The sequence below is a fragment of the Hyla sarda genome, unplaced genomic scaffold (assembly GCF_029499605.1).
Source record: "Hyla sarda isolate aHylSar1 unplaced genomic scaffold, aHylSar1.hap1 scaffold_68, whole genome shotgun sequence".
NCBI classification, from domain to species: domain Eukaryota; kingdom Metazoa; phylum Chordata; class Amphibia; order Anura; family Hylidae; genus Hyla; species Hyla sarda.
The window spans coordinates 329,580-356,071 of record NW_026610697.1 but is presented as its reverse complement, the minus strand read 5'-3'; the positions used below and the strand labels follow the sequence as shown (position 1 = coordinate 356,071).

The 26,492-nt window shown below is 51.2% G+C and overlaps 1 protein-coding gene across 1 annotated transcript in view; it reads left to right on the top strand.

Annotated features, from left to right (window-relative positions):
* Positions 1-26,492, top strand: part of STXBP5L (syntaxin binding protein 5L) — a 452,679-nt gene that overhangs the window by 104,050 nt on the left and 322,137 nt on the right. Inside the window, 1 exon segment of the mRNA XM_056554342.1 lies at positions 24,383-24,464. Within this exon segment, the coding sequence (XP_056410317.1) occupies positions 24,383-24,464 (82 nt within the window).

Here is a 26,492-nt window from a genome sequence, read left to right as displayed (position 1 = left end):
GGGACCCGGAGCGCTAGGCGTAACAGTACCCCCCCCTTAGGTCTCCCCTTTTTTTTGTCCGGTAACTGCCTCCCCTGGGATGAGGACACCGGGAAAGAATGGAGGGTTTCCTCAACGGCAGGCAGTGCAGCAGGAGTTGGAATGGGGAGGGAGGGCAGAGGGTGAAGCTTGGCACGGGGCAGGGTGACACAAGGACGGGAGCCATGAGGAGGCACAGAGGCTTGCCTGACGGGACTGGGAGGGGGGGAGAGGCACTTCCTAAGGCAGGCAGAGTCCCAGTTCTTGATCTCCCCGGTGGTCCAATCAAGGGTGGGAGAATGAAGCCGGAGCCACGGCAGACCGAGGAGGACTTCAGAGGTACAGTTGGGGAGAACGAAGAGCTCAATCCTTTCGTGGTGGGGTCCAATACACATCAGGAGGGGTTCTGTGCTGTAACGCACGGTGCAATCCAGTCTGACTCCATTGACCGCGGAAATGTAGAGCGGCTTGACGAGACGGGTCACCGGGATGCGGAATTTATTAACAAACGACTCCAAAATAAAATTTCCAGAGGCACCGGAGTCCAAGCAGGCCACGGCTGAGAGGGAGGAGTTGGCTGAAGGAGAAATCCGCACGGGCACCGTGAGACGAGGAGGAGCAGACTTGGAACCAAGAGACGCCACACCGACGTGAGCTGGGTGCGTGCGTGCGTTTCCCAGACGTGGAGGACGGATAGGGCAATCGACCAAGAAATGCTCGGTACTGGCACAGTACAGACAGAGATTTTCTTCCCTACGGCGATTCCTCTCTTCCTGGGTCAGGCGAGACCTATCCACTTGCATGGCCTCCTCGGCGGGAGGCCCAGGCGTAGATTGCAACGCATACTGTGGGAGAGGTGCCCAGAGATCTAAGTCTTTTTCCTGGCGGAGCTCTTGGTGTCGCTCAGAAAAACGCATGTCAATGCGGGTGGCCAAATGGATGAGTTCTTGCAGGTTGGCAGGAATCTCTCGTGCGGCCAGCACATCCTTGATGCGACTGGATAGGCCTTTTTTAAAGGTCCCGCAGAGAGCCTCGTTATTCCATGATAACTCGGAAGCAAGAGTACGAAATTGGATGGCGTACTCGCCTACTGAAGAATTACCCTGGACCAGGTTCAACAGGGCAGTCTCGGCAGAAGAAGCTCGGGCTGGCTCCTCGAAGACACTCCGGACTTCAGCGAAGAAGGCCTGGACTGTGGCTGTGGCAGGATCATTGCGGTCCCAGAGCGGTGTGGCCCAAGACAAGGCCTTTCCTGAAAGAAGGCTCACTACGAACGCCACCTTAGACCGTTCAGAAGGAAACAAGTCCAACAACATCTCCATATGCAGGGAACACTGAGACAAAAATCCACGGCAGAGTTTAGAGTCCCCATCAAATTTGTCCGGCAGGGACAAGCGGAGGCTAGGAGCGGCCACTCGCTGCGGAGGAGGTGCAGGAGCTGGCGGAGGAGATGGTTGCTGCTGTAGCAGAGGCAGAAGTTGCTGTAACGTGGCGGTCAACTGCGACAGCTGCTGTCCTTGTTGGGCAATTTGCTGCGATTGCTGAGCGACCACCGTGGTAAGGTCAGCGAGACTTGGCAGCGGCACCTCAGCGGGATCCATGGCCGGATCTACTGTCACGATTCGGCTTACGGGTTGTGGATCCGCTGTGTCAGCGAGGGATTGGCGTGGACCGTGCTAGTGGACCGGTTCTAAGAGGCTACTGGTTTTCACCAGAGCCCGCCGCAAAGCGGGATGGTCTTGCTGCGGCAGTAGCAACCAGGTCGTATCCACTAGCAACGGCTCAACCTCGCTGACTGCTGAGAAGGCGTGGGACAGAAGGACTAGGCAGAGGCAAGGTCAGACGTAGCAGAAGGTCGGGGGCAGGCGGCAAGGTTCGTAGTCAGGATGGATAGCAGAAGTTCAGGTACACAGGCTTTGGACACACTAAACGCTTTCACTGGCACAAGGCAACAAGATCCGGCAAGGGAGTGCAAGGGAGGAGATCAGATATAGCCAGGGAGCAGATGGAAGCCAATAGAGCTAATTGGGCCAGGCACCAATCATTGGTGCACTGGCCCTTTAAGTCTCAGAGAGCTGGCGCGCGCGCGCCCTAGAGAGCGGAGCCGCGCGCGCCAGCACAAGACAGCAGGGGACCGTGACGGGTAAGTGACCTGGGATGCGATTCGCGAGCGGGCGCGTCCCGCTGTGCGAATCGCATCCCCGACGGCCATGACAGTGCAGCGCTCCCGGTCAGCGGGACTGACCGGGGCGCTGCAGGGAGAAAGACGCCGTGAGCGCTCCGGGGAGGAGCGGGGACCCGGAGCGCTAGGCGTAACATATATGCAGTGTCTGGCAGCTATTATAGGTATATGCAGTGGCTGGCAGCTATTATGGTGTCTGGCAGCTGTAGGCTTTTTCTGTGCCTCACATGCAGATGATGAATGAGCAGATGCCGTGGCCTTTGCCCCATTGTTACCTTAGTAAAATGCTCAGAATAACCTGGGACGCGGCGTCGTGCACAACAGAAGAGACATGTGACCTGCAGGCGCGGTGTAATCATGGTATCAAAGCGGTGGAGCAGGCAGCCGGGGGTTGTGAGGCGTCTCCGCAGACTGAACAAGCTGCAGTAATTGTTTCCCATGAGCCTCTGCTGCCACCAGGAATGGCTCGCAGGCCGTGGAACGATCGCTGACATCACTCTCTGAATATAGTGCCGGAACGAGCCGGTACACGCTGCCAGCCTGACGCCTCCTCCCTGGGGACCGCTGCTCCACTTTACACCGAGTTATTAAAGGGGCACTTGTCAATAAAAATGCCATCGCTGCTGTGTGAACCGAGATGCCTCCAACTGTTGCAAAACTACAATTTCCAGCATGCTGAGAATTGTAGTTTCGCAACAAACAAAAACAGCGCCTCCCCTCATAGAAATGTCAGATCGCTGTAATACACGTCATGCAGTTATGTCTCAGATATTTAATTAATACAGGTGTGGTCTGATTATGCACTGGGTCCTGCCAAAAGAGGGTGTAGAAGTGCTTCCCCCACTGTCCTATAAAAATGCTCTCAGAGGATACTTTTGAGTAGTGTACCTCTTGGTAAGGGATCAGTGACTGCTGGACATGATGCACAAGAAGACATTTTGTCCAGTTGACAGTGAGATGAGAGGAGGATGTGATCATCAGTAGAGAGGAGGATGTGATCATCAGTAGAGAGGAGGATGTGATCATCAGTAGAGAGGAGGATGTGATCATCAGTAGAGAGGATGGTGTGATCACCAGTAGAGAGGATGGTGTGATCACCAGTAGAGAGGAGGATGTGATCATCAGTAGAGAGGAGGATGTGATCATCAGTAGAGAGGAGGATGTGATCATCAGTAGAGAGGATGGTGTGATCACCAGTAGAGAGGATGGTGTGATCACCAGTAGAGAGGAGGATGTGATCATCAGTAGAGAGGAGGATGTGATCATCAGTAGAGAGGAGGATGTGATCATCAGTAGAGAGGAGGATGTGATCATCAGTAGAGAGGATGGTGTGATCACCAGTAGAGAGGATGGTGTGATCACCAGTAGAGAGGAGGATGTGATCATCAGTAGAGAGGAGGATGTGATCATCAGTAGAGAGGAGGATGTGATCATCAGTAGAGAGGAGGATGTGATCATCAGTAGAGAGGAGGATGTGATCATCAGTAGAGAGGAGGGTGTGATCACCAGTAGAGAGGAGGATGTGATCACCAGTAGAGAGGATGATGTGATCACCAGTAGAGAGGATGGTGTGATCACCAGTAGAGAGGAGGATGTGATCACCAGTAGAGAGGAGGATGTGATCACCAGTAGAGAGGAGGGTGTGATCACCAGTAGAGAGGATGGTGTGATCACCAGTAGAGAGGAGGATGTGATCACCAGTAGAGAGGATGATGTGATCACCAGTAGAGAGGACGATGTGATCACCAGTAGAGAGGACGGTGTGATCACCAGTAGAGAGGACGGTGTGATCACCAGTAGAGAGGACGGTGTGATCACCAGTAGAGAGGATGGTGTGATCACCAGTAGAGAGGAGGATGTGATCACCAGTAGAGAGGATCATGTGATCACCAGTAGAGAGGATGGTGTGATCACCAGTAGAGAGGATGGTGTGATCACCAGTAGAGAGGATGGTGTTATCACCAGTAGAGAGGATGGTGTTATCACCAGTAGAGAGGATGGTGTGATCACCAGTAGAGAGGATGGTGTGATCACCAGTAGAGAGGATCATGTGATCACCAGTAGAGAGGAGGGTGTGATCACCAGTAGAGAGGATCGTGTGATCACCAGTAGAGAGGATGGTGTGATCACCAGTAGAGAGGATGGTGTGATCACCAGTAGAGAGGAGGATGTGATCACCAGTAGAGAGGAGGGTGTGATCACCAATAGAGAGGAGGATGTGATCACCAGTAGAGAGGAGGGTGTGATCACCAGTAGAGAGGAGGGTGTGATCACCAGTAGAGAGGAGGGTGTGATCACCAGTAGAGAGGAGGGTGTGATCACCAGTAGAGAGGAGGGTGTGATCACCAGTAGAGAGGAGGGTGTGATCACCAGTAGAGAGGAGGGTGTGATCACCAGTAGAGAGGATGGTGTGATCACCAGTAGAGAAGATCATGTAATCACCAGTAGAGAGGAGGATGTGATCACCAGTAGAGAGGAGGATGTGATCACCAGTAGAGAGGATCCTGTGATCACCAGTAGAGAGGATATTGTGATCACCAGTAGAGAGGATATTGTGATCACCAGTAGAGAGGATCCTGTGATCACCAGTAGAGAGGAGGATGTGATCACCAGTAGAGGGGAGGGTGTGATCACCAGTAGAGAGGAGGATGTGATCACCATTAGAGAGGAGGATGTGATCACCAGTAGAGAGGAGGATGTGATCACCAGTAGAGAGGAGGATGTGATCACCAGTAGAGAGGATGATGTGATCACCAGTAGAGAGGAGGATGTGATCACCAGTAGAGAGGAGGGTGTGATCACCAGTAGAGAGGATGGTGTGATCACCAGTAGAGAGGATGGTGTGATCACCAGTAGAGAGGAGGATGTGATCACCAGTAGAGAGGAGGGTGTGATCACCAGTAGAGAGGATGGTGTGATCACCAGTAGAGAGGATGGTGTGATCACCAGTAGAGAGGATGGTGTGATCACCAGTAGAGAGGAGGGTGTGATCACCAGTAGAGAGGATGGTGTGATCACCAGTAGAGAGGATGGTGTGATCACCAGTAGAGAGGAGGGTGTGATCACCAGTAGAGAGGAGGATGTGATCACCAGTAGAGAGGAGGATGTGATCACCAATAGAGAGGATCATGTGATCACCAGTAGAGAGGATCATGTGATCACCAGTAGAGAGGAGGATGTGATCACCAGTAGAGAGGAGGATGTGATCACCAGTAGAGAGGAGGATGTGATCACCAGTAGAGAGGAGGATGTGATCACCAGTAGAGAGGAGGATGTGATCACCAGTAGAGAGGAGGATGTGATCACCAGTAGAGAGGATCATGTGATCACCAGTAGAGAGGAGGATGTGATCACCAGTAGAGAGGAGGATGTGATCACCAGTAGAGAGGAGGATGTGATCACCAGTAGAGAGGAGGATGTGATCACCAGTAGAGAGGAGGATGTGATCACCAGTAGAGAGGAGGATGTGATCACCAGTAGAGAGGATCAGGTGATCACCAGTAGAGAGGATCAGGTGATCACCAGTAGAGAGGATCAGGTGATTGCCTGTACTGCACTGTATCACACCTCCATTCCTGCCACCATACTGCTAAACACAGGACAGCTTTGTCATTGACACCAATAATGGCAGCAGTGAACGGGAATAGAATATAAAAGGCGTCATGTGGAGGAGTCTGGGGTCCTGCATTACCTGTCATTATAAGATGCAGGAAGGTGAGGGATCCATTATACTTTACTATATATTCAGGGAGTTATGGATGATACATCTGTCACCACTTCATTATAGATCCACCTCTCTGCACCGTCCTCCCCGGGGGCCGCACATTGTGAGCTGTCAGTCATGTCTGCTGCCCCCAGGGGAAAGCTGGGCCCTACTGAGTCCCGAAATATCCCATCACCGTCACTGAGGATCCCAGGAGGGCCGATCCTGACAGGCAGATTGTTAGTATGGTAGCAGCACAGAATATTTCAGGAATGGAGCCGGATAATGTGCTGTGCACTTGGGTCACACTTGTGCATTCTGGTCCTGAGAGTTTTCACACTTGGGGGGTAATTTATTATTTATATGTTATAACAGGTTTGTACAATGTATCAGGTATAAACAGCCTGAAGTCTGGTGTGGATAATCTAGACAGGATACACTGTAACAGACCCTCACCTGTAAGAAGAGTTAGGATTCACAATCGTCAGATCCAGCAATAATCGTCATCTTCTACTTGTGAATGAGGATTCCACAAAAATGTCTTTGCTGCACTTTTGGCGCCGCTTCACTTATAAAAACTAAAATCATAGTGTCAAACGCAGCACCGCAATCTGCACGTCACATGTCAATGTGTGGAGGGAAAGAACAGCAAGCAGAGATCTTGAAAACAGTGTAATAAAAGAATGAAATGTAAGAATGTTGCGGTTCAGTGCTTTGTGGACTGCATCTATATTGGTGTGTAACATCCCTCAGACCCGGTCACAGGACGCCCCCCAACCCAGTCACAGGACGCCTCCCAACCCAGTCACAGGACGCCCCCCAACCCAGTCACAGGACACCCTCCAACCTGATCACAGGACGCCCCCCAACCCGGTGACAAAACACCCTCCAACCCGGTCACAGGACACCCTCCAGCCCGGTGACAAAACACCCTCCAACCCGGTCACAGGACACCCTCCAACCCGGTGACAAAACACCCTCCAACCTGGTCACAGGACGCCCCCCAACCCGGTGACAGGACGCCCTCCAACCTGGTCACAGGATGACCCCCAACCCGGTGACAGGACGCCCTCCAACCCGGTGACAGGACGCCCTCCAACCCGGTCACAGGACGCCCCCCAACCCGGTCTCAGGACGCCCCCCAACCCGGTGACAGGACGCCCTCCAACCCGGTGACAGGACGCCCTCCAACCAGTCACAGGACGCCCCCCAACACGGTCACAGGAGCCCTCCAACCAGTCACAGGACGCCCCCCAACCCGGTCACAGGAGCCCCCCAACCCGGTCACTGGACGCCCCCCCCAACCCAGTCACAGGACGCCCTCCTACCCGGTGGTCACAGGACGCCCTCACCCTGTCACAGGAAGCCCACCAACCCGGTCACAGGACGCCCTCCAACCTTGTCACAGGACGCCCCCCCCCCCCACAACCCGGTCACAGGACGCCGCCCCCCCCCCAACCCGGTCACAGGACGCTCCCCCAACTCGTCACAGGATGCCCACCAACTCGGTCACAGCACTCCCTCCAACCGGTCACAGGAAGCCCTCCAACCCAGTCACAGGACGCCCTCCTACCCGGTGGTCACAGGATGCCCACCAACCCGGTCACAGGACACCTTCCAACCCGGTCACAGGACGCCCTCCAACCCGGTCACAGGACGCCGTCCAACCCGGTCACAGGACGCCCTCCAACCCGGTCACAGCACGCCCTCCAACCCGGTCACAGCACGCCCTCCAACCCGGTCACAGCACGCCCTCCAACCCGGTCACAGGAAGCCCTCCAACCCGGTCACAGGATGCCCTCCAACCCTGTCACAGGAAGCCCACCAACCCGGTCACAGCACGCCCTCCAACCCGGTCACAGGACGCCCTCCAACCATGTCACAGGATGCCCTACAACCCGTTCACAGGACGCCCCCAATCCACTCACAGGACGCCTTCCTACCCGGTCACAGGGCGCCCTCCAACCCTGTCACAGGATGCCCACCAACCCGGTCACAGGATGCCCTCCAACCCGGTCACAGGATGCCCCCCCCCCCACAAGCCAGTGACAGGAAGCCCCCCCAACCCGGTCACAGGACGCCCCCCCCCCAACCCGGTCACAGGACGCCCACCAACCCGGTCACAGGACGCTCTCCAACCCGGTCACAAGACGCCCTCCAACCCGATCAAAGGACGCCCCCCAACCCACTCACAGAACGCCCCCAACCCACTCACAGGACGCCTTCCTACCCGGTCACAGGACGCCCACCAACCCGGTCCTAGGGCGCCCTCCAACCCTGTCACAGGGCGCCCTCAAACCCTGTCACAGGACGCCCTCCAACCCGGTCACAGGACGCCCTCCAAACCGGTCACAGGACGCCCTCCAACCCGGTCACAGGACGCCCTCCAACCCTGTCACAGGACGCCCTCCAACCCGGTCACAGCACGCCCTCCAACCCGGTCACAGCACGCCCTTCAACCCGGTCAGAGCACGCCCTCCAACCCGGCCACAGGAAGCCCTCCAACCCGGTCACAGGATGCCCTCCAACCCTGTCAAAGTATGCCAACCAACCCGGTAACAGGACGCTCTACAACCCGTTCACAGGACGCCCATTAACCCGGTCACAGGATGCCCTCCAACCCGGTCACAGCACGCCCTCCAACCCGGTCACAGGATGCCCTACAACCCGTTCACAGGATGCCCACCAACCCGGTCACAGGACGCGCTCCAACCCGGTCACAGGATGCCCTACAACCCGTTCACAGGACGCCCCCAACCCCCTCACAGGACGCCTTCCTACCCGGTCACAGGGCGCCCTCCAACCCTGTCACAGGACGCCCTCCAACCCGGTCACAGGACACCCTCCAACTCGGTCACAGGACGCCCTCCAACCCGGTCACAGGACGCCCTCCAACCCGGTCACAGGACGCCCTCCAACCCGTTCACAGGACGCCCACCTAACCCGGTCACAGGACGCCCACCAACCCGGTCACAGGAAGCCCTCCAACCCGGTCACAGGATGCCCTCCAACCCTGTCAAAGTATGCCCACCAACCCGGTAACAGGACGCTCTACAACCCGTTCACAGGACGCCCATTAACCCGGTCACAGGACGCCCTCCAACCCGGTCACAGCACGCCCTCCAACCCGGTCACAGGACGCCCTACAACCCGTTCACAGGATGCCCACCAACCCGGTCACAGGACGCGCTCCAACCCGTTCACAGGACGCCCCCAACCCCCTCACAGGACGCCTTCCTACCCGGTCACAGGGCGCCCTCCAACCCTGTCACGGGACGCCCTCCAATCCAGTCACAGGACACCCTCCAACCCGGTCACAGGACGCCCTCCAACCCGGTCACAGGACGCCTTCCTACCCGGTCACAGGGCGCCCTCCAACCCTGTCACGGGACGCCCTCCAATCCCGTCACAGGACACCCTCCAACCCGGTCACAGGACGCCCTCCAACCCGGTTACAGGACGCCCTCCAACCCGGTCACAGGACGCCCTCCAACCCGGTCACAGGACGCCCTTCAACCCGTTCACAGGACGCCCACCTAACCCGGTCACAGCACGCCCACCAACCCGGTCAGAGGACACCCTCCAACCCGGTCACAGGACGCGCTCCAGTCTGATCACTGGCTCCAGTTGCACACTTTTAGACCATTTATCAGTCGTTAGTTTTTTTTTAATGTCGAATTCCTATTAATTGAGAGAAGAAACATGTTTTGGAAAGGAAACAGGAGACAGATTGCTAAGCAGAACAGAGCGCGCTGTACCGGTGTCCATCTGGAGGAGCAGACGGCTTCCGTTCACCGTGGGCTTCTTTGGCTGCTCTGTGCCTGACGGAGACCATAGAGCCGCGACATGACGCCAGGTACAGGGTGAGGATTATCGCACTCTGCATCGTGTTGTCTATGCAGGATATAGGGCGGTGACCTAATTATAGTGCAGCTGAGTCAGGTGTACGATCGTATGTGTCAGCGACCGTGTAGAGATATCAGGGTCACTGCAACATGGTGCAGCCATTGGCCACCGCATGCCGGTGTGAAGTCGTCTGTACTCCGCAGTCAACTTAGTACAGACCAACGCCATAGACTGTGACGGCACAGACCTGGATGCAGTGATCATAATAATTCTATTTATTATATAGCGCCAACATATTCTGCAGAGCTGTACAAAGTGTCGTCACTCAGATCTGTTCGTTTCTACTGGGGCTTACAATCTAAAGGCCAAAATCACCTATCAGTATTTTTCTGGAGTGTGGGAGAAAACCGGAGAATCCAGAGGAAAACCCTACAGACATGGGTAGAACATACAGACTCCTTGCAGATGTTGTCCCTGGTGGGATTTGGCATTAAAGGGGTACTCCACTGGCCAGCGTTTGGAAGTAAATGTTCCGAACACTGTACCCCTTTAATGCAACAATTCTAATCACCGAGCCACCAGAAGTGATAGGAAAAACCCTATTAGATCCCTGGACTATCCTTCTTCCTCACCCACCTTAGTCTGACCAAACTGATTGCCTCTTGAAGGTTTGATGAGAAGGATTCGGCAGGCAGACTAGAGCCCCACGTTTCAAAGCAGAAATGTCCCGAGGACTTTATAATGCAGGAGAACCCTTCACAAGATATCCCAGGTCCCAGATGTCTACAGAAACACCACGACTGACGGAATATTGTACATACAACAAGACTTTGCCGTCACCAAAAAGAGGACTCCAAGATGTGATGGCCATGCTGGGATGTGAGGTTGAGCAATGGGCTAGATAATTTAGGTTATGTAGATACTTTACTCCAAGACCAGTGAGAAGTCTACTGTGCAGACAAAGGGGCAAGAAAGTCCTGATCTGATGTGACTGCTCCAGGGACTGAGAGAAACAGAGATCAAGGAGAAGGAAGAGCAGTGTGGGACCATTCATGTGACCAAACAGGTGGGCACCCGAAGAAGAGCAACTAGAAGCTCCAGAAAACACCCCGAGGGGCTTGTGCCTTGGTGGGACAAGATGGTGGCAAGGACTGTCAAGTGCTTTGTTACTGAGAGACAGGCCTGAAGGAGAAGTTGCCCCAGGAAAGATAGTGCTGGCCCTGAGGCCATGTGGGACACTTCACCCGTGATGGACCCATCCACAGTCACCATCTGAGCAGCCCGGGTAAACAACACCGGGAAGTTACAGCCTAAGGCCTCTGCAGATGGAAGACGTAGTTGGGGAATTGTTGCGTGACATTCAGTGCAGTGGACATGGTTGGTGGATACTTGTCCCCACTACAGATAAGTTGGTCCTTAGTAAGCACCTGGCCCTGATGTACGAGGACAGTGCATCCTGTGAGTCTTACTTCACCAGCCACCTATAGCGTGGAGTCGAGAGCTGTGGTGAAGACCTTGACTTCTGACAATATTGAGAAGATTATTGGTAGGGACATCTTGAATGGACGGCCTCTGCAGACACAGGGTAAAATCTAACAAGGACTTCTGAATTTCCCTGGTCAAATGGGCCAATTGAATTGACCTTCCTCTGCTGTGTGGACTATAGGCATCTCTACACCTGTGCTGTGTGGGCTATAGACATCTCTACACCTGTGCTGTGTGGACTATAGGCATCTCTACACCTGTGCTGTGTGGGCTATAGACATCTCTACACCTGTGCTGTGTGGACTATAGGCATCTCTACACCTGTGCTGTGTGGACTATAAGCATCTCTACACCTGTGCTATATGGACTATAGGCATCTCTACACCTGTGCTGTGTGGACTACAGACATCTCTACGCCTGTGCTGTGTGGACTATAGACATCTCTACACCTGTGCTGGGTGGACTATAGGCTTCTCTACACCTTTGCTGGGTGGACTATAGACATCTCTACACCTGCATTGTGTGGACTATAGACATCTCTACACCTGTGCTGGGTGAACTATAGGCATCTCTACACCTGTGCTGGGTGGACTATAGGCATCTCTACACCTGTGCTGGGTGGACTATAGGCATCTCTACACCTGTGCTGGGTGGACTATAGGCATCTCTACACCTGTGCTGGGTGCACTATAGGCATCTCTACACCTGCGCTGTGTGGATTATAGACATCTCTACACCTGTGCTGGGTGGACTATATGCATCTCTACACCTGTGCTGTGTGGACTATAGGCATCTCTACACCTGTGCTGTGTGGACTATAGGCATCTCTACACCTGTGCTGTGTGGACTATAGGCATCTCTACACCTGTGCTGTGTGGACTATAGACATCTCTACACCTGCGCTGTGTGGACTATAGACATCTCTACACCTGCGCTGTGTGGACTATAGACATCTCTACACCTGTGCTGTTTGGACTATAGACATCTCTACACCTGTGCTGTGTGGACTACAGACATCTCTACACCTGTGCTGTGTGGACTATAGACATCTCTACACCTGTGCTGTGTGGACTATAGACATCTCTACACCTGTGCTGGGTGGACTATAGACATCTCTACACCTGTGCTGTGTGGACTATAGGCATCTCTACACCTGTGCTGTGTGGACTACAGACATCTCTACACCTGTGCTATATGGATTATAGGCATCTCTACACCTGTGCTGTGTGGACTATAGACATCTCTACACCTGTGCTGTGTGGACTATAGACATCTCTACACCTGCATTATGTGGACTATAGGCATCTCTACACCTGTGCTGTGTGGACTATAGACATCTCTACACCTGCATTATGTGGACTATAGGCATCTCTACACATGTGCTGTGTGGACTACAGACATCTTTACACCTGTGCTATATGGATTATAGGCATCTCTACACCTGTGCTGTGTGGACTATAGACATCTCTACACTTGTGCTGTGTGGACTATAGACATCTCTACACCTGCATTATGTGGACTATAGGCATCTCTACACCTGTGCTGTGTGGACTATAGACATCTCTACACCTGCATTATGTGGACTATAGACATCTCTACACCTGCATTATGTGGACTATAGGCATCTCTACACCTGTGCTGTGTGGACTATAGGCATCTCTACACCTGTGCTGTGTGGACTATAGGCATCTCTACACCTGTGCTGTGTGGACTATAGGCATCTCTACACCTGCGCTGTGTGGACTATAGACATCTCTACACCTGCGCTGTGTGGACTATAGACATCTCTACACCTGTGCTGTGTGGACTATAGACATCTCTACACCTGCGCTGTGTGGACTATAGACATCTCTACACCTGCGCTGTGTGGACTATAGACATCTCTACACCTGCATTATGTGGACTATAGGCATCTCTACACCTGCGCTGTGTGGACTATAGGTATCTCTACACCTACGCTGTGTGGACTATAGACATCTCTACACCTGTGCTGTGTGGACTATAGACATCTCTACACCTGTGCTGTGTGGACTATAGGCATCTCTACACCTGTGCTGGGGGGACTATAGGCAATTCTTCACCTACACCCCTTATGACTCCAGTAGGACCGATTGATTCCTTTTACATTCCTTTTAGGTTTGACCAACGCCCCTGAAACCTTCCAGACGCTGGTGGAGTTACAAGCTGAGTTTTGAGGGTATGTTGATGTACCTTAACAACCCTATAATTTTTTTGGGCCACCTTCCATAAGCACCTATAGATGAGGGCTGAGCCCTTGTGTAAATGAGCATTCATCCTGATTTATAGAGAGTACACGGCTTAGTGACCATGTGGCGAGGGCTCATCGGTGCAGCTATGGGCGGTTACCAGGACGTTTGCTAATGGGCGAGAGCAGATGGAGAGATGGAGACCCCCAATTTCTTGCTCATTGAAGCGGAGATGCTGCAGTTTGGTGGACAAAGTGCTTTGGCTACAAGCCTAAAAAGTGGGTGGTCGTCTGAAGAGTAAGAAGCAGCAGGATAGCCATCATGGAGCGGTGGAGTGGTGGTTCATGGCTAGTTGTTGGTCAGATCATTTGGGAAAGAAGCTGTCACCAACATGGGAACTATTGCTTCAACATTGGGACTGGATGGCTTTAAAGGAGGGCACCCTAGGTGGCACGGTTCATTTGGAGCATTCCGACTTTCACTCCTGGGGAGCACTCTGACATAATTCATGGGGAGCACTCTGACACAAATCATAGGTAGCCCTCTGATGCTATTTATTGGGGGTCCCCCTCATACCATTCCCGGTTGGGGGAGTCTCTTGGGCGTTTTGCTCTTCATAGATCCCTGCAGGGTTGGGGGCATTATACAGGGATCTGGGCACTTCTGCAGATGAAGAGCGCAGACATGTGCTGCCCGAGCGCCAGCGAGGAGCAAACACTATGAAATATGCATTGTCTCTGCATTAACTTGTCTGCTGTATAAATGTGTCTGATCAATAATGCAGACATTTCATTCAGCAAACGCCAAGAGTCAGGGAAACTATGTGAGGCGCCGCTGATTATTCGCCAACTGCGGGCACTGGAGTTGCCGGTATTGACATGGTAATGAGCCGCTGCCAACTCCGTCATTACACAACCGCCCGTGTCTGCATCGTATCATGGGGGGAGGATACGGCTACTTCCGCTCTACATAGAGTATACAGGAAGATACACTTACTGCTTTATACAGGAGGAGAGACAGGATATGCTGGAAGATACACTGACTGCTGTATACAGGAGGAGAGACAGGATCTGCAGGAAGATACACTGACTGCTGTATACAAGAGAAGAGACAGGATACAGTGGGGATCAAAAGTTTGGGCACCCCAGGTAAAAATCAGTATTAAGAGCATAAAGAAGCCAAAGAAAAAAAGGAAAAATCTCCAAAAGGCATCAAATTACAGATTAGACATTCTTATAATATGTCAACAAAAGTTACATTTTATTTCCATCATTTACACTCTCAAAATAACAGAAAACCAAAAAATGGCATCTGCAAAAGTTTGTGCACCCTGCAGGGATAATATCTTGTACTGCCCCCTTTGGCAAGTATCACAGCTTGTAAACACTTTTTGTAGCAGCCAAGAGTCTTTCAGTTCTTGTTTGAGGTATCTTTGCCCATTCTTCCTTACAAAAGTCTTCCAGTTCTTTGAGATTTCTGGGCTGTCTGTCACGCACTGCTCTTTTAAGGTCTATCCATAGATTTTCAATGATGTTGAGGTCAGGAGATTGTGAAGGCCACGGTAAAACCTTCAGTTTACGCCTCTTGATGTAATCCCCCGTGGATTTCGAGGTGTGTTTAGGATCATTATCCATTTGTAGAAGCCATCCTCTCTTTAACTTCAGCTTTTTCACAGATTACATCAAGTTAGCATTCAAAATTTGCTGAAATTTTATTGAATCCATTTTTCCTTCTACTCGTGAGAAGTTCCCTGTGCCACTGGCTGCAATACAACCCCAAAGCATGATTGATCCACCCCCATGCTTAGCAGTTGGACAGAGGTTCTTTTCATTAAATTCTGTTCCCCTTCTCCAAACGTACCTTTGCTCATTCTGGCCAAAAAGTTAAATTTTAACCTCATTGGTCCACAGAACTTGTTTCCAAAATGCATCAGGCTTGTCTATATGTTCATTTGCAAAGTTCAAACGCTGATTTTTGTGGTGAGGATGTAGAAGCGGTTTTCTTCTGATGAGTCTTCCATGAAGACCATATTTGTACAAGTATCTCTTTATATTGGAATAGTGTACCACAACTCCAGTGTCTGCCAGATCTTTCTGGAGGGATTGTACAGTCAAACGTGGGTTTTTAATTGTTTTTCTCACAATCCTGCAAGCTGTTCTGTCTGATATTTTTCTTGGTCTTCCAGATCTTGTTTTAACTTCCACTGTTCCTGATGACTGCCATTTCTTAATTACATTCCGAACAGAGGATATTGACATCTGAAAACGTTTTGCTATCTTCTTATATCCTTCTCCAGCTTTGTGAGCGTCAACTATTTTCAGTTTCAGATTTCTAGACAACTGCTTAGAAGAACCCATGGTGCTGATTGTTGGGGCAAGGTCAGATGAGTCTGGGCATTTAAAACCTTTGAGATTGACATCACCAGGTCTTCCCAGATGATGATTGAGAACAATCCATGACACTGGCAGGTCTCAGCTTTTTAAAGGGGGCAGTGCATGCTATAAATTCTGCAGGGGGCACAAACTTTTGCAGACGCCATTTTTTGGTTTTCTGTTATTTTGAGAGTGTAAATGATGGAAATAAAATGTAACTTTTGGTGACATATTATAAGAATGTCTCATCTGTAATTTGATGCCTTTTGGAGATTTTTCCATCTTTCCTTGGATTCTTTATGGACATTAATACAAATTTTTACCTGGGTGCCCAAACTTTTCATCCCCACTGTGTGCGGGAGGCGAGACAGACAGCATATGCGGGAGGAGACAGTATATAGAAAGATATAGAAAATAAATAAAAGATGCTTTGACAGGACTAAAGCCGAGCGATCAGATCAAATATCGGCCCATCATGGAGTCGGTGGTGGATTGGACATCCCGGCTGTCTGAGCATGCTGGGAGTTGTAGTTTTACAACAGCTGGAGGTCTGCAGTTTGAAGACCACTGCACTAAGGGATGAGATGAGGAGGAAGCCTTGATTCAGGGACAGTGTGGATGCTGTGTAGGAGGCAGACAGGCCTTTGGCTGTCTAGACATACTAGGAGTTGCAGTTTTGCAACAGCTGGAGGCACCATGATTGACAAACACTGGTTAGGACAATGCCAACGCCCCGAATTGAAAGAGGGTGAACAGTTACAGTGCTGCCCCCTGGTGGGCTCTGGGAGACCCCCAGACATAAGTGAGTATAGGACCCCCTGAGTAAGTGATTAAGTGTGTCATTGTGTGAGTCAGCTCCTGAATTTGTGAGTGGGCTCCTGAGTGAGTGTGTGAGTGTGCTCCTGAGTGAGTGTGCTCCTGAGTGAGTGTGTGAGTGTGCTCCTGAGTGAGTGTGTGAGTGTGCTCCTGAGTGAGTGTGCTCCTGAGTGAGTGTGCTGCTCATCTCCAGCAGCTGTTCCTGAAGGATTGGTGTGTGCTCTGGATGAGTCACCGCCGTCCCCCGTGTTTCGCTATAATCACCATCTAATGGCGCCGCGTGATCACTGACGCTTTTATCCCACTTTTTCTGGTTATTTTTTTACAACAAGAAAACAAAAGACGATAATAACCGACTAACAACTTAAAGGGGGACGCCTCAAAGATATATGTATGATCACCGGACCCCATAGAGATGATGATGTTATATGTATGACCGCCGGACCCCATAGAGATGATGTTATATGTATGATCATTGGACCCCATAGAGAAGATGTTATATGTATGATCGCCGGACCCCATAGAGATGATGTTATATGTATGATCGCCGGACCCCATAGAGATGATGTTATATGTATGATCGCCGGACCCCATAGAGATGATGTTATATGTATGATCGCCGGACCCCATAGAGATGATGTTACATGTATGACCGCCGGACCCCATAGAGATGAGGTTATATGTATGATCATTGGACCCCATAGAGATGATGTGATATGTATGATCGCCGGACCCCATAGAGATGATGTTATATGTATGATCGCCGGACCCCATAGAGATGATGTTATATGTATGATCACCGGACCCCAATAGAGATGATGTTATATGTATGATCGCCGGACCCCATAGAGATGATGATGTTATATGTATGTTAGCCGGACCCCATAGAGATGATGTTATATGTATGATCGCCGGACCCCATAGAGATGATGTTATATGTATGATCACCGGACCCCATAGAGATGATGATGTTATATGTATGATCACCGGACCCCATAGAGATGATGTTATATGTATGATCGCCGGACCCCATAGAGATGATGTTATATGTATGATCGCCGGACCCCATAGAGATGAGGTTATATGTATGATCGCCGGACCCCATAGAGATGATGTTATATGTATGATCGCCGGACTCCATAGAGATGATGTTATATGTATGATTGCCGGACCCCATAGAGATGATGTTATATTTATGATCGCTGGACCCCATAGAGATGATGTTATATGTATGATCACCGGACCCCATAGAGATGATGATGTTATATGTATGACCGCCGGACCCCATAGAGATGATGTTATATGTATGATCACCGGACCCCATAGAGATGATGATGTTATATGTATGATCACCGGACCCCATAGAGATGATGATGTTATATGTATGATCACCGGAGCCCATAGAGATGATGATGTTATATATATGATCACCGGAGCCCATAGAGATGATGATGTTATATGTATGATCACCGGACCCCATAGAGATGATGATGTTATATATATGATCACCGGACCCCATAGAGATGATGATGTTATATGTATGATCACCGGACCCCATAGAGATGATGATGATATTGTTACGCCGAGCGCTCCGGGTCCCCGCTCCTCCCCGGAGCGCTCGCAGCGTTCACCTTGTTGCAGTGCCCCGGTCAGACCCGCTGACCGGGAGCGCTGCGTTAGTGTCTCTGGCGGGGATGCGGGACGCGCCCGCTCGCGATTCGCATCCCAGTCTTCTTACCCGACCTGTCCTCCGTCTGTTCAGTCCCGGCGCGTGCAGCCCCGCTCCCTAGGGCGCGTGCGCTCCGGCTCTCTGCGATTTAAAGGGCCAGTGCGCCTCTGATTGGCGCCTGGCCCAATTAGTGCATACACCTGTGCCTTAGCCTATATTACCTCACTTCCCCCCTTCCCAGCATCGCCGGATCTTGTTGCCCTTGTGCCAGTCAAAGCGTTTTCTTGTATGTTCCAAGCCAGTGTTCCAGACCTCCTGCCGTTGCCCCTGACTACGATCCTTGCTGCCTGCCCTGACCTTCTGCTACGTCCGACCTTGCTCTTGCCTAATCCCTTGTACCGCGCCTATCTCAGCCGTCAGTTGGGGTTGAGTCGCTATCGGGTGGAACGACCTGGGGGTTACCTGCCGCAGCAAGTCCATCCCGCTTTGCGGCGGGCTCTGGTGAATACCAGTAACCCCTTAGACTCTGTTCCCCTGGTATGGCCCACGTCATTACCCCACTGACACAGAGGATCCACCACCAGTATCCTCACAGTACCCGGATCCTGACAGTAGATCCGGCCATGGATCCCGCTGAGGTCCCGCTGCCAGTTGTCGCCGACCTTACCACGGTGGTCGCCCAGCAGTCTCAACAGATTGCGCAACAAGGACATCAGTTGTCCCAACTGACAGTTATGCTGCAATAACTTTTGCCACAGCTTCAGCAACCATCTCCTCCGCCAGCTCCTGCACCTCCTCCGCAGTGAGTGGCCGCTTCCAGCCTCCGCTTGTCTCTACCGGATAAATTTGATGGGGACTCTAAACAATGCCGCGGTTTTCTCTCTCATGTTCCCTGCATTTGGAGATGATGTCGGACCAATTTCCCACACAACGGTCTAAGGTGGCTTTCGTGGTTAGTCTCCTGTCTGGGAAGGCCTTGTCATGGGCCACACCTCTCTGGGACCGCAATGATCCTGTCACTGCCACTGTCCAGTCCTTTTTCGGTGAGGTTTGTAGTGTCTTCGAGGAACCAGCCCGAGCCTCTTCTGCCGAGACTGCTTTGCTGAACCTAATCCAAGGAAATTCTTCTGTAGGCGAATACGCCATCCAATTTCGTACTCTCGCTTCTGAATTATCCTGGAATAATGAGGCCCTCTGCACGACCTTCAAGAAAGGCCTATCCAGCAACATCCTGCTAACCTGCATGAACTCATCCATTTGGCCACCCGCAATGACATGCGTTTTTCCGAAAGACGCCAGGAACTCCGTCAGGATATGGACTTTGTTCGCACCAGGCGATTTCTCTCCCCGGCTCCTCTCTTCCCAAGTCCACTGCAATCTGTTCCTGTGCCTTCTGCCGTGGAGGCTATGCAAGTAGACCGGTCCGGCCTGACCCTACAAGAGAGGACACGCCGCAATGAGAATCTATGCCTGTACTGTGCTAGTACCGAACACTTCCTGAAGGATTGTCCTATCCGTCCTCCGCGTCAGGAAAGACGCACTCCGATTCCGCACAAAGGTGAGACAGCTCTAGATGTGAACTCTGCTTCTCCACGTCTTACTGTGCCTGTGCGGATTTCTCCTTCTGCTAACTCCTCCTTCTAAGCTGTGGCCTTCTTGGATTCCGGTTCTGCAGGAAATTTTATTTTGGCCTCTTTCGTTAATAGGTTCAACATCCCAGTGACCAGTCTCGTCAGACCACTCTACATTGCTTCTGTTAATGGAGAAAAATTGGACTGCACTGTGCGTTACCGCACAGAACCCCTGTTAATGTGCATTGGACCTCATCACGAGAAAATTTAATTTCTTGTCCTACCTAACTGCACTTTGGAAATTCTCCTCGGCTTGCTTTGGCTCCAACGTCATTCTCCTACCCTTGACTGGACCACCGGGGAGATCAAGAGCTGGGGTTCTTTTTGCCTCAAAAAATGCCTCACGTCTGCTCCCGGCTCCGTCAGTCAAACCCCTGTGGCTCCTCCTATACCAGGTCTTCCCAAGGCCTATCAGGACTATGCCGATGTTTTCTGCAAAAAACAAGCAGAGACTTTGCCACCTCACAGGCCTTATGACTGCCCTATTGACCTCCTTCCTGGTACTACTCCACCCCGGGGCAGGATCTATCCTCTGTCCGCTCCTGAGACTCAAGCCATGTCGGACTACATCCAAGAAAATTTAAAGAGAGGATTCATCCGCAAGTCCTCATCCCCTGCCGGAGCGGGGTTCTTCTTTGTCTCAAAAATAGACGGTTCCTTACGGCCGTGCATTGATTACCGCGGTTTAAATAAAATCACTATCAAAAACCGCAATCCCCTGCCTCTTATCTCGGAACTCTTTGACCGCCTTCGTGGCGCTAACATCTTCACTAAATTGGACTTAAGAGGCGCATATAATCTCATTCGCATCAGAAAAGATGATGAGTGGAAAACCGCATTTAATACCAGAGACGGACATTTTGAATATCTGGTTATGCCCTTTGGGCTCTGCAACGCCCCCGCTGTCTTCCAGGACTTCGTGAATGAAATTTTTCGGGATCTGTTATATACCTGTGTTGTGGTTTACCTGGACGACATTTAGATTTTTTCCTCTAGTCTCGAAGAACACCGCCGTCATGTCCGCCTAGTGCTCCAGAGACTCCGTGAAAATCAATTATATGCCAAGATGGAGAAATGTCTCTTTGAATGCCAATCTCTTCCCTTCCTAGGATATTTAGTCTCTGGCCAGGGACTTCAAATGGACCCAGACAAACTGTCAGCCATTTTAGATTGGCCACGCCCTTCTGGACTCCGAGCTATCCAACGCTTCTTGGGATTTGCCAATTACTACCGACAGTTTATTCCGCATTTTTCCAACATTGTGGCTCCGATTGTGGCCCTAACCAGGTAGAATGCCAACCCTAAGTCCTGGCCTCCCCAAGCGGATGAGGCATTCAATCTCCTCAAAACTGCCTTCGCTTCTGCTCCCGTACTCTCCAGACCTGATCCATCTAAACCCTTCTTGCTGGAGTTAGACGCCTCCTCGTTCGGAGCCGGAGCCGTACTCCTACAAAAAAACTCTGCCGGACATAACATTACTTGTGGTTTCTTTTCTAAAACCTTCTCTCAGGCGGAAAAAAATTACTCCATTGGTGATCGAGAACTTCTGGCCATTAAACTAGCCCTCGAAGAATGGAGGCACCTGCTGGAAGGTTCCAAACATCCCATTGTCATCTATACGAATCACAAGAATCTCTCTTATCTCCAGTCTGCCCAACGTCTGAATCCTCGCCAGGCTAGGTGGTCGTTGTTTTTTGCCCATTTTAACTTCGAGATTCATTTTCGTCCTGCTGACAAAAACATCAGGGCTGACGCCCTTTCACGTTCCTCTGATGCTTCCGAATCGGAAGCCCCCCTGCAACACATTGTACCTCCTGTGTGCCTGATCTCCTCTGCTCCAGCTTCTATCAGACAAACTCCTCCTGGAAAGACTTTCGTCCCTCCACGCCAGCACCTCAAGATCCTCAAGAGGGGACACTCCTCGCACCTCGCTGGCTATGCTGGCGTCAAGAAGTCCATCCAACTCATCTCTCGTTTATATTGGTGGCCTACCCTGGAGGCAGATGTCGCTGATTTAGTTTGGGCCTGTACAGTTTGTGCCCGGGACAAGACTCCTCGCCAGAAGCTTGCTGGTCTCCTTCATCCTTTGCCTGTTCCTGAGCTACCATGGTCTCAAATTGCCATGGATTTTATTACGGATCTGCCTTTATCCCATGGCAACACAGTCATTTGGGTGGTCGATGATTGTTTCTCCAAGATGGCACATTTTATTTCACTTCCAGGTCTTCCTTCAGCGCCACAGTTGGCGAAGCAATTTTTTGTGCACATTTTTCGCCTTCACGGGCTTCCCACGCATATCGTCTCGGATAGAGGCGTTCAATTTGTATCGAAATTTTGGAGAGCTCTCTGTAATCAATTAAAAATCAAATTAAATTTCTCGACCTCCTATCATCCCCAATCCAATGGGCAAGTAGAGAGAGTTAATCAGATCCTTGGTGACTATTTGCAACATTTTGTTTCCTCCCGCCAGGACGATTGGGTCGATCTTCTATCCTGGGCTGAATTCTCGAACAATTTCAAGGACTCCGCCAAATCCCCGTTCTTTGTGGTGTACGGCCGTCACCCTCTGCCCCCCCTCCCCACTCCCACTTCTTCTGGATTGCCTGCTGTTGATGAAGTGACCCCGGACTTCTCCATCATCTGGAAGGAAACTCAAAAATCCCTTCTACTGGCCTCATCCCGGATGAAGAAACATGCTGACAAAAAGAGAAGAACTCCTCCTGTCTTTGCTCCTGGAGACAAAGTGTGGCTCTCCGCCAAGTATATCCGCTTCCGTGTCCCCAGTTATAAACTGGGACCACGTTATCTTGGACCCTTTAAAATCAAGTGCCAAATCAATCCTGTCTCCTACAAACTCCTTCTTCCCCCTTCTCTCCGTATTCCTAAAGCTTTTCATGTTTCTCTTCTTAAACCACTTGTCCTTATACGCTTCTCTCCCAAGGTTGTCACTCCAGCTCCTGTCTCTGGCTCCTCTGATGTCTTCACTGTTAAAGAGATTCTCGCATCTAAGGCTGGGTCCACACTACGTTTTGTCCCATACGGGAGCGCATACGGCAGGAGGGAGCTAAAACCTCGCGCTCCCGTATGTGACCGTATGCGCTCCCGTATGTCATTCACTTCAATGAGCCGACCGGAGTGAAACGTTCGGTCCGGTCGGCTCATTTTTGCGCCGTATGCGCTTTTACAACCGGACCTAAAACCGTGGTCAACCACGGTTTTAGGTCCGGTTGTAAAAGCGCATACGGCGCAAAAATGAGCCGACCGGACCGAACGTTTCACTCCGGTCGGCTCATTGAAGTGAATGACATACGGGAGCTCATACGGTGGCATACTGGAGCGCGAGGTTTTAGCTCCCTCCTGCCGTATGCGCTCCCGTATGGGACAAAACGTAGTGTGGACCCAGCCTAAGACAGTCAGAGGTAAAAAAAAAAATTCTCGTAGATTGGGAAAATTGTGGACCTGAGGAGAGGTCTTGGGAACCCGAGGATAACATCCTCGACAAGGACCTTATTCACAAATTTTCAGGTTCCAAAAAGAGGGGGAGACCCAAGGGGGGGGGTACTGTTACGCCGAGCGCTCCGGGTCCCCGCTCCTCCCCGGAGCGCTCGCAGCGTTCACCTTGTCGCAGCGCCCCGGTCAGACCCGCTGACCGGGAACGCTACGTTAGTGTCTCTGGCGGGGATGCGACCCGCGATGCGGGATGTGCCCGCTCTCGGTTCGCATCCCTGTCTTCTTACCCGACCTGTCCTCAGTCTGTTCAGTCCCGGCGCGCGCGCACCGGCTCTCTGCGATTTAAAGGGCCAGTGCACCTCTGATTGGCGCCTGGCCCAATTAGTGCATACACCTGTGCCCTAGCCTATATTACCTCACTTCCCCTTCGCAGCATCGCCTGATGATGATGATATATGTATGATCACCGGACCCCATAGAGATGATGATGTTATATGTATGATCACCGGACCCCATAGAGATGATGATGTTATATGTATGATCACCGGACCCCATAGAGATGATGATGATGATGATATATGTATGATCACCGGACCCCATAGAGATGATGATGATATATGTATGATCACCGGACCCCATAGAGATGATGATGTTATATGTATGATCACCGGACCCCATAGAGATGATGATGATGATGTTATATGTATGATCACCGGACCCCATAGAGATGATGATGATATATGTATGATCACCGGACCCCATAGAGATGATGATGATATATGTATGATCACCGGACCCCATAGAGATGATGATGATATATGTATGATCACCGTACCCCATAGAGATGATGATATATGTATGATCACCGGACCCCATAAAGATGATGATCTTATATGTATGATCACCGGAACCCCATAGAGATGAGGTTATATGTATGATCAGCGGACCCCCCTCATCACATGACACTTTTCCCGATTTTTCACCTTAACTATTGCTGTTCCAGACTGGGCCGCCCTGGGGTGGATTACCATTGCCAGCATGAAAGTGGAGCCGCCGTCCTGCATCTCCAGTTCCTCATCAACGAGGTAAGTGTAATAATCCGAGTAATATAGTAAGACCCCCGGGGTTTATTACACTTAGGATGTAGTATAGACCCTCCCCCATAGGATGTAGTATAAGACCCTCCCCCCAATAGGATGTAGTATAGACCCTCCCCCATAGGATGTAGTATAGACCCTCCCCCATAGGATGTAGTATAGACCCCCCCAATAGGATGTGGTATAGACCCCCCCATAGGATGTGGTATAGACCCCCCCATAGGATGTAGTATGAGACCCTCCCCCCATAGGATGTAGTATAAGACCCTCCCCCCAATAGGATGTAGTATAGACCCCCCCATAGGATGTGGTATAGATCCCCCCATAGGATGTAGTATAAGACCCTCCCCCCATAGGATGTAGTATAGACCTCCCCATAGGATGTAGTATAGACCCTCCCCCCAATAGGATGTAGTATAGACCCCCCCATAGGATGTAGTATAGACCCTCCCCCCAATAGGATGTAGTATAGACCCCCCCATAGGATGTAGTATAAGACCCTCCCCCCATAGGATGTAGTATAAGACCCTCCCCCCATAGGATGTAGTATAGACCCCCCCATAGGATGTAGTATAAGACCCTCCCCCTATAGGATGTAGTATAAGACCCTCCCCCCAATAGGATGTAGTATAAGACCTTCCCCCCCATAAGATGTAGTATAGACCCCCCCATAGGATGTAGTATAGACCCCCCCCCCATAGGATGTAGTATAAGACCCTCCCCCCCATAGGATGTAGTATAGACCCCCCCATAGGATGTAGTATAGACCCCCCCATAGGATGTAGTATAGACCCCCCCGTAGGATGTAGTATAGACCCCCATAGGATGTAGTATAGACCCTCCCCCATAGGATGTAGTATAGACCCCCCCAATAGGATGTAGTATAGACCCTCCCCCATAGGGTGTAGTATAGACCCCCCCGTAGGATGTAGTATAGACCCCCCCATAGGATGTAGTATAGACCCCCCCATAGGATGTGGTATAGACCCCCCCCATAGGATGTAGTATGAGACCCTCCCCCCATAGGATGTAGTATAGACCCTCCCCCATAGGATGTAGTATAAGACCCTCCCCCCAATAGGATGTAGTATAGACCCCCCCATAGGATGTGGTACAGATCCCCCCATAGGATGTAGTATAAGACCCTCCCCCCATAGGATGTAGTATAGACCTCCCCCCATAGGATGTAGTATAGACCCCCCCATAGGATGTAGTATAGACCCTCCCCCCAATAGGATGTAGTATAGACCCCCCCATAGGATGTAGTATAGACCCTCCCCCCAATAGGATGTAGTATAGACCCCCCCATAGGATGTAGTATAAGACCCTCCCCCCATAGGATGTAGTATAAGACCCTCCCCCCATAGGATGTAGTATAGACCCCCCCATAGGATGTAGTATAAGACCCTCCCCCTATAGGATGTAGTATAAGACCCTCCCCCCAATAGGATGTAGTATAAGACCTTCCCCCCCATAAGATGTAGTATAGACCCCCCATAGGATGTAGTATAGACCCCCCCAAATAGGATGTAGTATAAGACCCTCCCCCCCCATAGGATGTAGTATAGACCCCCCCATAGGATGTAGTATAGACCCCCCCATAGGATGTAGTATAGACCCTCCCCCATAGGGTGTAGTATAGACCCCCCCCGTAGGATGTAGTATAGACCCCCCCATAGGATGTAGTATAGACCCTCCCCCATAGGATGTAGTATAGACCCCCCCCAATAGGATGTAGTATAGACCCCCCAATAGGATGTAGTATAGACCCTCCCCCATAGGATGTAGTATAGACCCCCCCATAGGATGTAGTATAGACCCCCCCATAGGATGTAGTATAGACCCCCCCATAGGATGTAGTATAGACCCCCCCATAGGATGTAGTATAGACCCCCCCATAGGATGTAGTATAGACCCCCCCATAGGATGTAGTATAGACCCTCCCCATAGGATGTAGTATAAGACCCTCCACCCAATAGGATGTAGTATAAGACCCTCCCCCCAATAGGATGTAGT